Here is a 13,317-nt window from a genome sequence, read left to right on the forward strand (position 1 = left end):
GGACATCTCTAACTGGTTACCAACTTCTCGGAAAAAAAAGAACTTCTTTCCTGTGACCGCCAAGATACTTTATATTTCGGTAACTCAAGTACTGTGCTCCACAAGTTCATGAGGGGGCAATAGTCACAGTCACAACCTAGTTCTACTAAACCTATTATTTTAGGATATCACTGAGTACAGGTAATGACAACAATCGGCATCCCATTCCCTACAATCAAAGTGCAGCAAAAACAGGTAAGAAATCCCAGATCCTCTCAACAACAGAACACCCAGAAGGGTGCTCTTGCCATTGCGACTGCAGTATGCCTAGCAGTTGTCTAGATTTTCAGTGATGAAGAGGGAAGCTGATAAAAAGGACAGAGTGCTGACTCAGTATCAAGCTAATAATCCAAGCCACCTCTGGGAAGCATAATCCACTTTCTACCACTAAGATGAGACAAGTCCAAGTTACAAGAGCCAGCTAACTCAAGGATGCAAGACCACTCCATGCTTCATATCCAGGAAAAAGGAGGAACTTCCTCCACCAGAACTATCACCCTAGAATCATCCATCAGTGCCATCTGCACCTATCCAACTTCACTAATGGGAGTCAAGATCATCAAAAAAAAGCGTATCTGACAATGAGACCAAATTTCAGTCTACCTGAATAAGTATGGTTGAGCTAGAGCTCTCAGTTCTCAGAGAACATGCTGCAAAGCCTGAACATCTCCTTTTAAAGCAATAAACATCAGTTAACATATACTCAGTGCTCTTGACTGGAGAAGTAAACGTACTAGAAGCTGCGGTAGACCTATCCATGAACTCCGGTAGACCTATCCATGAACTCTGACAGCCCCCTCTCTCTGACACCACCTTCCATTCGATGAGAGCACTGGCAGCTATAAAACCAAGCAGAAAGGTTCACAGGTCCTCAACAGCCCTGAGCACCACACACTGAGAGGCCAAGCTCCCATCCTCCACATCTTCCATAGAACTGAGCAAGCATACTACATCAGGAGGCGTAAGCGCTCACAGATCTATACAGAAGAGTAAGAGAGCATTATCCATACGCTTCCTCCAAACAGCCTGTGAACATATATAAGGGTAGAGGTAACTTAAATTCAGATACGTTTATTAAAAAAAAAACAAAACATACTACGAGAGGACACCCAAAGTGAAAGGCCAATAGCTGAAGCTTGGCTAAGGCCCCACAGTACAACTGAGATATGTCCAGGGTAGCCCAACACATCCTCTCCCAAACCACAAAGGAAGTATTCAGCTGACTCAATGGGTATTCAAGACAGCTAACTGATCCTGGGTAAGAAATTCCCAAACGGAACTGATTTAAATATTTATCTGAAACACTGTGAAATCGGAGACATCTTGCAACATACAGACAGGGCAAAACAAGTAGTTTTCCAGCTCAGTTTGAAAGGAATGATGAGCGCATACCTTTGAAGAACTTATGAACCGGCTAAACCGTAAGGGAAAATCTCTGAGATGCCCAAACTGCTGGCATTAGTTTTCTAAGAACCGAGTGGCAATCAAAAGCTCAAAGAACTGATTAGACTATGGTTAGCAATGACTGGCAACTTCAGACTACAGCTGTCAAAGCACAGCAAACAGTATGAAAATGGGTTTATGGTAGACAAATGTAAAACTATCCTCTTCTGGGAAGAGGTAAATATCTGGAAATTCCCTGGACTAGTCTGTTTCCCTTCTCTCTTCCTACATACCAAAACAGAATTGCTATAAACCCCCACTCCCTCGGAACAAGGAAGGGACAAGCTTAGTGCAGTCAAAGCAATGCAGAGAGGAAAGGGAGCATCGAGGAGAACCAGCACTGTGAAAGACAACAGCTATAGTGGTTCATGTTTTCAGTACTTAGACCAATTCCTGACAGCATGAACAACTGAACTCATAGGACTGACAATCTGAATCTTAACAGGGTAGCACCATACTCTCAAGTATTACTCAAGAGCTCTGTCCAGAACCAAAAGACCCTTCACATCCGTTTTACTCAGACCATTGACTTGGAGGTGTCATTAGAATAGAAAAACTTGGAGGTGTCATTGCAAGGTAACAAAAGGTAACATCATTTGGCTACTGCAGGCACGCAGTGCAATCATCCTCTTTTCAGTAAGAGAGGATGCAATTAGCCACCACCACGCAATCAGGCAATCAGTTTAAATGATCCAATGCAAAAGGTTTCAGAAAGTCAATTCAGCTGGGACAGTGTGCCCACATCCATGGCTATAGCAACCGCTCTGGGATCCCTCCACTCAGGACTGCCCTACTGCAGCAGTCCCCCTTCCTCATCCTCTGAACTCCAGCACTGTGTACCAAGAGACCTTTCAGCATCCAGAGGCTCTCTCCCTATAGCAACCTGAGGCAAATAGACAAATCTTTCATGACGGTTTTGATGCATCAACCCAAACCCTAAGAACCTAAGTCAAGCACCACAAGTACTCACTGTACTCCCTGGAGTTCGAGTATAGGACATGACAGACAACTGCACCAGGAATTGCAGTGTACTGCCAATATGCTATGATTCCAAATACAACAAAGCAACCTTTGGGACAAGCAGTAAAGATGCAAAATTTACTTTGCACTTTGACAAGGAGCAGGCTCCACATTGACTACTTTGCCAGCATACAGTGTTTTTTCTTCACTAGGGTTGAGAACACATCCAAACGCTCCGGAAGTACTTAACTTGCAATTTGGGGCACAAGCCACTGACATGGAAAAGAAATATATAACACTCTGACATGAAGTATTTTCCAAAGCATCACTGTCAATGGACTGGCAATAGCAGCCCACAAATGTCATGACTGATGTATTTGGTACTGAGAACAGAAATCAAAGCCAGCACTTTAACCAAACAGGAGATGTGTGACTATGTTTTAGCACCAACACAGCAACAGAAGTACACACAGGAAAAGTTTCGACCTCCAAAGGTCTTGCAGTGGGAAAAGCAAATGTCTGCAAACAGAAAACCTTGTGCCCCCACAGGGGTGCACTGTAACCAAACCTGGTTGGCACAGGGGCAGATGAAAGCAGCAGAGAAAAAAAAAAAAAACCCAGTCTGCGGTCCTTCACAAATCCACACCCACCGAACTGTGACAGCACTGACAGCTCTGCTAAGCCCTCAGCTCCTAAAAATTTTGATTTTCAAACCCTGAAAATGCAAATGCATACAATACAGGATTCAAAGCTTAGCAAGAACACAAAAGACTTCAGAACTGGAGAGTTCATAACCAAGTTGTGAGACCAGAGTTGCAAAGCCCTCTGTGTATGAAAGGTCATTGAAGATGAAGTGTTCGCAAACACCAAACAACATGGAACAATGAGCATATCCAAAATTCAAATTTAAGCCATGGGATATGCAGAAAGTAGAGCAGGTTGTTGAATTCCGCCTGCAAAGTTTTCCCATGCAAGCGTTAGGTACACTCAGACACTGTTGTTGAGCAAACGTATCAGAAGGATAACAGTCATGGACACAAGTTATTAGCCTTACTCAAACATCAACTACACCAAAATGCATCCTTAAAGAGCCTACATTACAGACAGTCTCACAGATCTTATTTCTGTAAACCGGACTAATTTTTTTGTTGTACTAACAAAACTCAAGAATACGATAAATGCAGGCAGGTTCAGACCAGTGCTTACCTACACAACTCTTGGTTACACAGGTAAGCCAAAGTAAAGTGTGAATAGGATTTAATGTTCATACTTTACATTCTTTATGGAAAGAACGATGTTTTCTCACTTTCACAATTCCAAGGCCCTTGTACCTGAAGACAACATGCTCTGCATGCAACCAAGATGTTTCGCAATAAGCGTCCTGTGTCTAAGGCAGTACATCGTCCTCCTGAGATGTCCATATGGTTTTCAATATTGACTTTGTACACTTCACCAGTTGGCAGGTTCCAGAGCTTTAAGTACAATCATATCTAACCCACACAGACTTCTTAAAAAAAAATCAACTACAGTTGATTTCTGGAAAGAGACGTTATCTACACGAGCTAACAAAACCAAATTAATGCCTGTATTTAAGACATCTTTGGCAATTTTCATTTGATCTCTCATTCACAGATAATTATTAAATGCTAAGTTTTGAGCTGACTACCTGAAATGGACAGAGTTAGAAAGTTCAAAGTTAGCCCAAGTAATTTTTAGGCTCTTTTTCATCTTCCTAATGCAGTGGTTAGTGAAGAAAAGTATTCTTCCTCACAGCTGAGGGCTGGAAGACAGGCACCAGATCAGACTTGTTAACATGGAACACATTTCCCCACACAGTTCTTTAATTCTAAAGCTGACGACCCTCATATGAGCACAGGCCTAACAAATTCAATCAGATTTTAGAGCCTATGAATTCACAGCAGCAGGAAAGGAAGCAGCAAGGATATTCTGTCCTGTAAAGATTTTTTTCTTCCGCAATATCTGCTCTGCAATATTAAGTATAGCACAGAACTTAAAGGGTGAATTCAGGAGAATAAGAGCCTGAAGTCCAACTAGATTTAGGAGCAGCCCTACTCCCAGACACACCACCAGTACACTCCCAGAGGGCCAGCAGAACATATCAGCATCTATTGCCCATCTCAGTCACTGGTATATAAACTTTTATAAATTAACTACTTTCCACAAACCAATGACTACGACTTTAAATATTGTACCAGTACAAAATGTTTAAGATATTAAAGACTTAAAGTTAATACAACATGAATGGTTTTAAAAATATACCAGTTTTTTAATCTGTCACGGGCTTCCAACTGGGCTCCCACCTCAAAGTTGATCCCTCTTCTATTCGGAGGATGTTTTGTCATTTTGTAATATCAACACTGCTGATTTTATTCCCCTGAAAAATGCAATTAAATATCAATCACTAATCAAGACATACACAAAATAAGCTTATGCACTCTAATTCCCAGAAGTCAGATGTTAAGGGACTGCTGTAATTTTGGTTTGCAGAAAGTAAGAGGGCAATTAACTTTTAAACAAGGGTTCCCAGGTGACAGTGTGCAGAATGATTCCAAAAGCATGTCCAAAATGGCAGCTACTGGACCATGAAAGAGTAAAGCACAGCCTCTGTCCACTGGTCCAAGTTTCAGGTCAATTAAGAACCATGCAACCCAATGTTTATTCACAACTGAGACGGAAGTTTCATAATAATTTCCCCCCCCTCCCGGTTTTGATGAAAACAAGGAATCCAGTAAACAGGAAGTGGGCAAAACAAACACAATGGCAATCTTTCAACAGCTACCACATTAATGAAACACTCTAGAACACTGTGTTACCTCATCACTGTAAGTGCAATAAAGTTCAAAGACACTAGAAAGATGTAGTTTCTTTTAACCCATTTTAGAAGACTCTCTATACTGCTTGCCTATTTGCATTGCTTTCATCTAACTTCTCCACCATTTTAACCAGAAAATAAAAAACAGTCTTCATTAATATTTGTTTCCAGTAGATAATATAAAGTTTAAGAAATCTTGCTCTAGTAGTTTCTCTCAAGATACACATAGTGAAAAAGCCTGGTTGTCGCCCTGATCTTTTTCAGCCTTCTGATGTTTACATTTTTGTACTGGAGTTTCTCACAGACTTTCAAGCCCTTCTTGTTTTGGAAACTGTTCTTGATGTTTTCACATTTCTTTCAAGAAGAAGGACAATTGATAGACTTCTAGTTTGACCAGTGGGGTTGGAGCAGTAGCAACCTTAATTCTCCAATCTCAGGTCATTGTCCAGAGTATACATAAACCCAAGGAAAAAAAAAACTGCCCCATTTTTTTTGCTCTCAGAGCCTGACTGCGTGAGTGCTGTTCTTTCGTGTCTGTCTAGCGACACCTGGTCAACAGCTATTTTTCCTGATCTTTTTTGTCAGTTGTTTCCCACAATCTTAAGATGCAAATTATGATCCACTGCCATAGTCTTCAAGCTCACAAGATCCAAAAATACAAGTAAATCTTATTCAATATCACTGTCCTTATAGTAAAGCTGTATCTTGAAGATTCAATTACAGATGAACAAAATTGATTTGAGTTAAAATAAAAAAACCTTCTAGACTTACAAGTCACTACAAGAACAAGGAGATGCACTGAAATAAGCCACCAGCATTTTGGTTCAAGTAAGGCATAAACAGCAATGGTATCAACTGAGCTACATCTACAAAAGGATTAATATAGTGAAGAAATCTCTAATTTCAAGTGTGGTTCAATAATCAAAGATCTTTAGGAATACCACAAAGCTTCTACAATAGGGAAAAGCTACTCCTTTACACTTTTTAAGCCAGGCCATTTGCCAAGGGCTGGCCACAGAGACAGCCCAATCCCCTCTATTCAACCTCCACACCACAAAGAAACTGCTCTACCAAAAGCTCATCTGCTGCCTTCCTCTAAAGCAGTGCTTTTAGACTGATCCTCACCTCTATTAAAGTGGCCTGCAAGGGTATGGGGGAGAAAATACTACTGCCTGTAAGTTTGATTCACAGCAAAAGATAAATTATTCTAGCCACCTAGGACAGAAAAAAAATTAACTGCCTAGAGTAGTATCTGATAACAGACAGAGTTCACACAGCATGGATCTGAATCAGCCCAGTTTTCCAATGGATGGGGTGGGAGTCCAAAACTTCTAATTGGGAAAGGAAATCAAGAAAAACTTAAGGCGGTTGGGATTTTACAGTTTATGTTGCATCAAAACATAGAAATTGAAAAATTAAGGCAGCAAGTGCAAAGCTGTATTTTAAGAGTGTCATCCACCCACACTTCAAATATCCACTATTTTCTTTGCAGATTTACAACATTAAAATACCCCTTTCTCCAAACATGGAGCAGACATACATTTAGCTTAACATTTGTATAAGAAATGATATCTACAAGGTGATTCTTTCCCTAGTACGCTTATTTTTCCTTTTCACTAAGGAGGGATGTCCAAAGCCAACATACTCTCAGAGGCAGTTTCGGTACATTATTTCAGCTTCCCGCAGTGGTCCTCCTCAGTAAGAGCTGCCATCTGAATGCAAGGGATTCATCTCACCTCCATGGGGCTGGAGAGGAGCATACAAATCTCCTGACTTCAGTAAGAGGATCACACACATTACGGCTTCCATAAACACATCAGTTTTGGTGAGGAAGGTCTTACTATGGTTTTAGTCAAATAGTTTTAAAAATATGAATATTGCAACTAATAGGAAATCTGAAAAAAACAGCCAAAGCCATTTAATCAGAGTTACAGAGGGAGCAGATTCCACAAAAATCTGAACATAGCTAGTCAGGTGAAACCAACATTAGTCAAAGCACACACATACTGCACTTCACTAACTGGGCCAAGCTTGTTAGAAGGCAGTAGGTGACAATGGTGAAACACAGAAAAAATTTTAGGAGCAAAAATCTTGTATCATCAGCCCCTCGTCCCAAGTCTTCCTTTCGTTCCCCTCCCAAGTTACAAAACCTGGGCTGCTTTGGGTTCTCTCTCACATCCTACCACTTGCACTGTGACCCAGCAGTCCTGCTCCTCAGGCCATGAAAGCAAGCTGGCTTTTCCATTTGCAGCCAATTCCAGGAACAGCTTTCAGAAGCAGATGTATCCTTGGCAGAACACTACATGAGATGAATTACTCAGTAGAGGGTCTCAATCATTTTACCCCAAAACACCCAGCCTTAGAGCAAGACTGGAACTATGAGACACAATTTTTACTGAGAACCATGACATGGCTCTGCACAAATTAGCCCAAGAGGCTGTGCCAAAATATGCTTCACCAGCATGACCATGACCATACTGGTAACTTCATTTCTCAGAAAGCAAGTGCTGAACACAGGGGCTTGCCTACTTTGAGATTTTATATTTCAGCCTCTGTCCTCTCCAGCAAAGACTGCTTAAAAACCTTGAACTACAATAAAACAACCCCAGACTGATCTGACATTCATAGCTACAACTTGGAATGTTTTGTCAGAACATCTTTCCTAAAATTTTCTTCACCAGAAAACAAATTTGTACTAACTTGGTAACTAAATTGACACACAAACAGGATTTCCACCCTGGTAACTCTGAGAATACATTTATCCCATGTACTCAAAACCATGATTAAAACAAAGAGACTAGGCCTACCCCAAGAGCCGTATGGCTCTTCTCCAAAACTTCTTACTTCTCTGTGAAGATCAGATCTGTTTCACAAACAAATACTTCAGGACTTAGACAAGTCACTACTTCCAAAAGAACATGTTTCTAAATCTATATTATTAAAAGAATACATGTTGTTTAAAAAGGAGTCTTTTCTTCTCCGTTGAAGTCATCATACGATAATTTAACTTTTAAAGACTATTCAACAATTCAGACATAGGTATCAGTGAGGAAGGTAAACTTATCTCAAGGCAATGCAGAGGAAAAGACATTAACATTGATCCCTTCAGGGATCACAATTTTTGACCTCTAAAACAAGCTTTCTCCTCTGCTAACAGTGCAGGTCCTATAGACCTTCATCTATAGCTGTGCTCACTCTCTCCAGTTTAAGGCTCTGTCACTGCAGAGTCCCAAACCTGGCATATCACCAAGTTCCAACAGAAGCAGGCTCCTCTGGAAACTGAAAATCTGTTTCATATTATCAGACAGGGCAAACCCAAGCAGTTATGGCAAACTTTCACTAATAACAGCCTCTACCATTTCCTCTGTGGAAGCTGCAAAATCACTGCAGCCTTCTCCAAACCACACCCACCCTGGCAAAAACTATTTTCCAAATCCCTGCGGAGTGATTAAACCATTCCTTTACAAAGTGTCACACCAAAACCCCTTCCTTGAAATCTGTCTCACTTTCAAACTTCATTCTGTATCAGTGCTGCTTCAGAAGCAGCTCAGAAGAATTGCAATTCACTTCCAAAATTCAGCCTGTTTCCTTCATTCTTTTGTGCATCCATGCCAAACCCAGGGATTTCCCTCCCTCTGCCATAAGGATACAATAAGACAAAAAGACGAACACCATGAAAAAAACCCCCATAGTTCTCTGACTTTATAAAGGAGCACAGTCAACTTTGACAGTTTGCATGAATATAATCCTTAGCATTGAAAATGTATGTTTTATTCTGGATGGGAAGCTTTCTGTTCCAATTCCTAGGAGGTACTCAGTACCTCGGTGGTGATTCCACAGGACTACAGGGTAGGACAGGCAATAAAAAAGTACCAGCAAAACCAGGAAGGAAGAACAACTAGCCGGAGACTGTCTTGTGTCCCCTGGAGATGCAGCACAGATGTTGCTGACCTGGGGTACTGCAAGCAGCACTGCCACCCCTATACAAGCTTGTTTGGTTTCCTTCTAAGACAAAGCATGTTAACAGTTAAATCCACAAAGCCTAAGGCTAAGACTGACTCTGCCATTCTCTCCAGCACCTCTGTTCCAAATCTACTGGCACATCTATGTATGGAACTGCCAAGGACTAAGTTCATTCACATTTTGTACATCAGGTGTTTTTTTTTTACTCTGCAATAGTTAGTTTTGACCTTTTACTTTTATCATCTACACCCATGACACCAGCCTCACGTCTCCATCAGTGGAAAAAATGATGAAAGCCTCACCCAGTTCACCCCCTACAATATGCATGCCCCCATCGGGAATGGTCAATCCAGAGAAGTCCATGGTCCCCACCGCAATCGGAACACCTTGCAAGTGGATGACCACAGCCATGCTGTGCTGAAACCACACACCTGCAGATGAGAAAAGGTATGATATCAGACTGCAAACAGTATTTACAAACACAATTTACAGTACACAATCCTGACGGCATCTTATGAAGACTAAGTGGAAGTCTCACAAGCATCACATAAAAACTCTTATCGGCACTGACATGGGAAGCTGACAAGAGACTTTTATTGCCTGCAGACAAAACACCCTCTGCCTAGCAGGTTTTGACTACAGCAGCAGTGCTGCCATGAAGTATGCCTTCCTGTGTTTTACCCTACACATAAAAACAGATATAAAACCCCACTAAACATGTTAACCCAAGAACAGCTTATGTTCATCCAAGGATGTCTGCTCCTGCTTCGTGATGGTTTTGTGTACCATTTCACAGGTAAGTGATTGTTTTCAGATGTGACCGTTTGTTTCAGATGATGCCCTTCACACCGGCATTTCAAACCACAATGCTTAGATCTTCTGGCAAGTTTTCAGGTTTGGGATTTTATTTTTTTTTATTTTAAGTAACAGGAGCAGAAACACGAAAGATTTAAACTGGACAGGAAGACCTGACACTGGTCAGGTATTTCAGTATTTCAAGGAATACTGCATCAGCCCCCCCCCCTTCTATCCAAAAGACGTATTTCAAACAAGACACTGGACTATATGCAGTTCTTATTTGCACAATGTAGCATCCTCAACTACATAATCACTAGTACTTGCTCTAAAACTTCCCAGATTTAATTAACAACTACACAGGAGAACTCTGAGCCACACAACACAGAAACTAGATCCTGAATTGATACTTAACATCTCTGTAATAAGAATCCTGAATACTTGATTCCTCACCACTGACATTCCCTCAAACCCTAAGACTTGAGTACCTGATTTCAGTCTCCTACCTTTTTCCTAGTTTATACAAGCAGATTAAGAGAACTGACACCAGTAAAAAGTCTACAGTTCTCCTCCTCAGGCAGAACCAAGACTATGCCACAGTACGCGGTGATTAAGCTGAAAACGTGTTACGTGAGTGAGCCTCTGAACAAGACTCTGACTCACTCCGTGAGATTACAGGGCCTGGAGAATGTAATTTTCATCCCCTCAGCAAAAATAAATCTCATGTAACTGTGCTGTCAGTTTTAGCTGGTGCTGAGACTGGGATATACCAACATGGAAGCAGAAATTATGAATATAAGCAATTCAACAGGAAAAAACCTCCAACTTTTCTATAATGAAATCTATTTGAATTACCAAGTGCAATTAAAGAAATAAATAGCTATTACTGAAAACAATTCTTTTCAGTCATTTGATCATGTCCCATTTAACTGTTCTGGTTTCCCCTCTCTTTTCCTGTAACACACTAAAGATAAAAAACAAGCACTGAACAAACAAAAAGAATTTGGAAAAATGTTTAAGTCATAGAAAATAAATCAGGCTTTTCCTAAATAAAGCAATATTAATGAAAGCCTACTCTAACGAGACTGTATTTTCAGTTTAAAGAAGAATGGCAGCCTTTAAGAATACAAGAATTCAATGCAGATAAGTCATGCAGAGGCACTGTGGATAGTATTTAAGTAAAACCTCAATTTTAAAGCAAAATGTCAAAAGTTTAAAGAAAAGCCACAATTAGAAAAAGGATCTATACTTATACTCACCAAGAAACTTGGTTACGTTGCTGCACACATTCCAAACAGTGCTGTATAACTACAGGAAAAAAAATAAAAATTATGTGAATTCTGAGACTAAAAGTAGTTCAGAGTTCAAAAAAATATTCTCTCTATAGTCAACAGTATCCCCATAACAGAATAACACCTTTAGAACAAAAATTTAATCTGAAAATATTTCAGTACAGGTCAGCAGGCTGCTGTGATCCAAATTAGAAAGACGCTTAAGAGACCCTTACAGACACACAGACACTCACTCTGCATATCCAGATCAGATTTCTCCATAATTTTTTTATCTGTTGTCAACTAAAAGTCACCAGTAAACTTTATCATTACTCCTACTTTTGTGCAACAGGTACTGCAGTATTAACTAACTACACATTAACTAAACAGTCCTCTCCTGTCAATGGATACATCCTCAGCTGGATAATCTACATTCACCACAAAGCAGATAGAGCTGTGTTTTGCTAATACAAGAATGAACTACAAGAGTTTCTCCAGAATCGGTTCATCCACAAATCCATCTCCTGTCAATACACGCAGGCTTCCTCATACTGCAAAGGAGTGGCAAAGACAGCCATTTGAATTGTTCCCAGGAGCCAAATTTAGGCTGCAGATTGGGCATGCTAATGACACTTCTCATGGTTTCTACCTGAACTGAAGCTGCATAGAACCTGCTGTGGTTTAGGAATGGTATTCTTCCATCAAGTGTTCCCACTGAAAGGAGAACTGGAGGCTCAAAAGGTAAAGATCATTGGCTGAGATAAGAACAATTTACTGAAAACTGCAATGAGATAAGAAAGTGAGCCGTAATACCAATAGTATTAACAGAAGTGTACAAGAGAGGCAAGCAGTTCACATGTGAACGCTCACTGCGGAACCTGACACAACCCAACCACATGCATGCCACCCCAGCCTGGAAGGGACCTCTTCCCCCATTCCCAGAAGATGATGTGAACTGGCACAGAATTTCAGTACCAGTCAGCAGGCTGCTATAATCCAAACTAGAGAGACGCTTAAGAGACCCTTACAGACACTCCCTATGCATAGCCACATCAGATTCTAGCCATACCCTCTTCTGCATACTACAAAAATTAACCTTGTCCTGGCTGAAACCAGGACATTACCCATCCCTTATTCAACACTATGTACATCATGTCCAAATCCTACTCCTTTCCAACTACACACACACATACATATACAGACACCAATATCTACACAAGCATTACTTCCATTGTTAATGGCTGTCCCTCCAAATGTCTATTGAGTTTATTTAGTCCAAGACTGTGGATTCTATCCATCCTAGAGGTCTTCTACGGCAAGAGAGCTGGTTGTAAACTGCATCAGGAGTTTATGACTGGTGTACCTGAAGCAATAAATACACCTTGTCCATATGGCAGTTATGGCACACAGCGGCACTGCCATTCAGCAACCAATATTATACAATTCAACATTACAGATTCTTCCCACCCCAAAATCAAATCCCCTTGAGATACATGTTTCCCTGCCCCTCTACACTACCCACCAAGAGCACCCACATCCTTGAGCAAACACAATCCCACAATTGGGCTTGCCTCTGTCTGAGGTAGGACTAACCCAAATTGTCTTCCCCAATATATTCCTCATATTCTATCCCTCATGGGGACTTTATCCCTTTCTATGGAATGTGGAGGTTTAGATTGTGAAGGGCCAGCTGGACTGGTGGCATCTCAAGTGTTAACTAACCAGGTGGCTTTTGTTACATGTAGATCTCAATGTCTGATGGTTCCCCCACCCATTACATTCAATATGGTTGTTAACAGCCCATTATACTGCTCAAGTTTTCCAGAGGCTGGTGCATGTTAAGGATTATGATGCGCTCACTCAATCCTATTACTCTCTGGCCCAGATGTCTACAAGGCTGTTGTCCCCGAATTGAGGACTCCCAATTCTTTCTGGAGGGCCACGTTGCCACAGGACTTGTTTTTCAAGGCCCAGATGGTGTTCTGGGCAGTGCCGTTGAGGCACAGGGTAGGC

At 41.0% G+C, this 13,317-nt stretch overlaps 1 protein-coding gene across 5 annotated transcripts in view; it reads right to left on the reverse strand.

The window, feature by feature from the left end:
• PHF20 (PHD finger protein 20) overlaps positions 1-13,317 on the reverse strand; it is a 70,964-nt gene that overhangs the window by 50,594 nt on the left and 7,053 nt on the right. For all 5 annotated transcript variants that reach the window (XM_066198988.1, XM_066198985.1, XM_066198987.1 and 2 more), the window contains exons 4-6: positions 11,293-11,341; positions 9,541-9,669; positions 4,723-4,837 (exon numbers count right to left, since the gene is read on the reverse strand). In XM_066198988.1, coding sequence (XP_066055085.1) covers positions 4,723-4,805 — 83 coding nt within the window. In that variant the 5' untranslated portion in view covers positions 4,806-4,837; positions 9,541-9,669; positions 11,293-11,341. The remainder of the gene's footprint in view (positions 1-4,722; positions 4,838-9,540; positions 9,670-11,292; positions 11,342-13,317) is intronic.

This window comes from Chamaea fasciata, unplaced genomic scaffold (genome assembly GCF_029207755.1).
Source record: "Chamaea fasciata isolate MVZ Bird 193981 ecotype frontalis unplaced genomic scaffold, bChaFas1.0.hap1 SCAF_17, whole genome shotgun sequence".
Taxonomy (NCBI): Eukaryota; Metazoa; Chordata; class Aves; order Passeriformes; family Sylviidae; genus Chamaea; species Chamaea fasciata.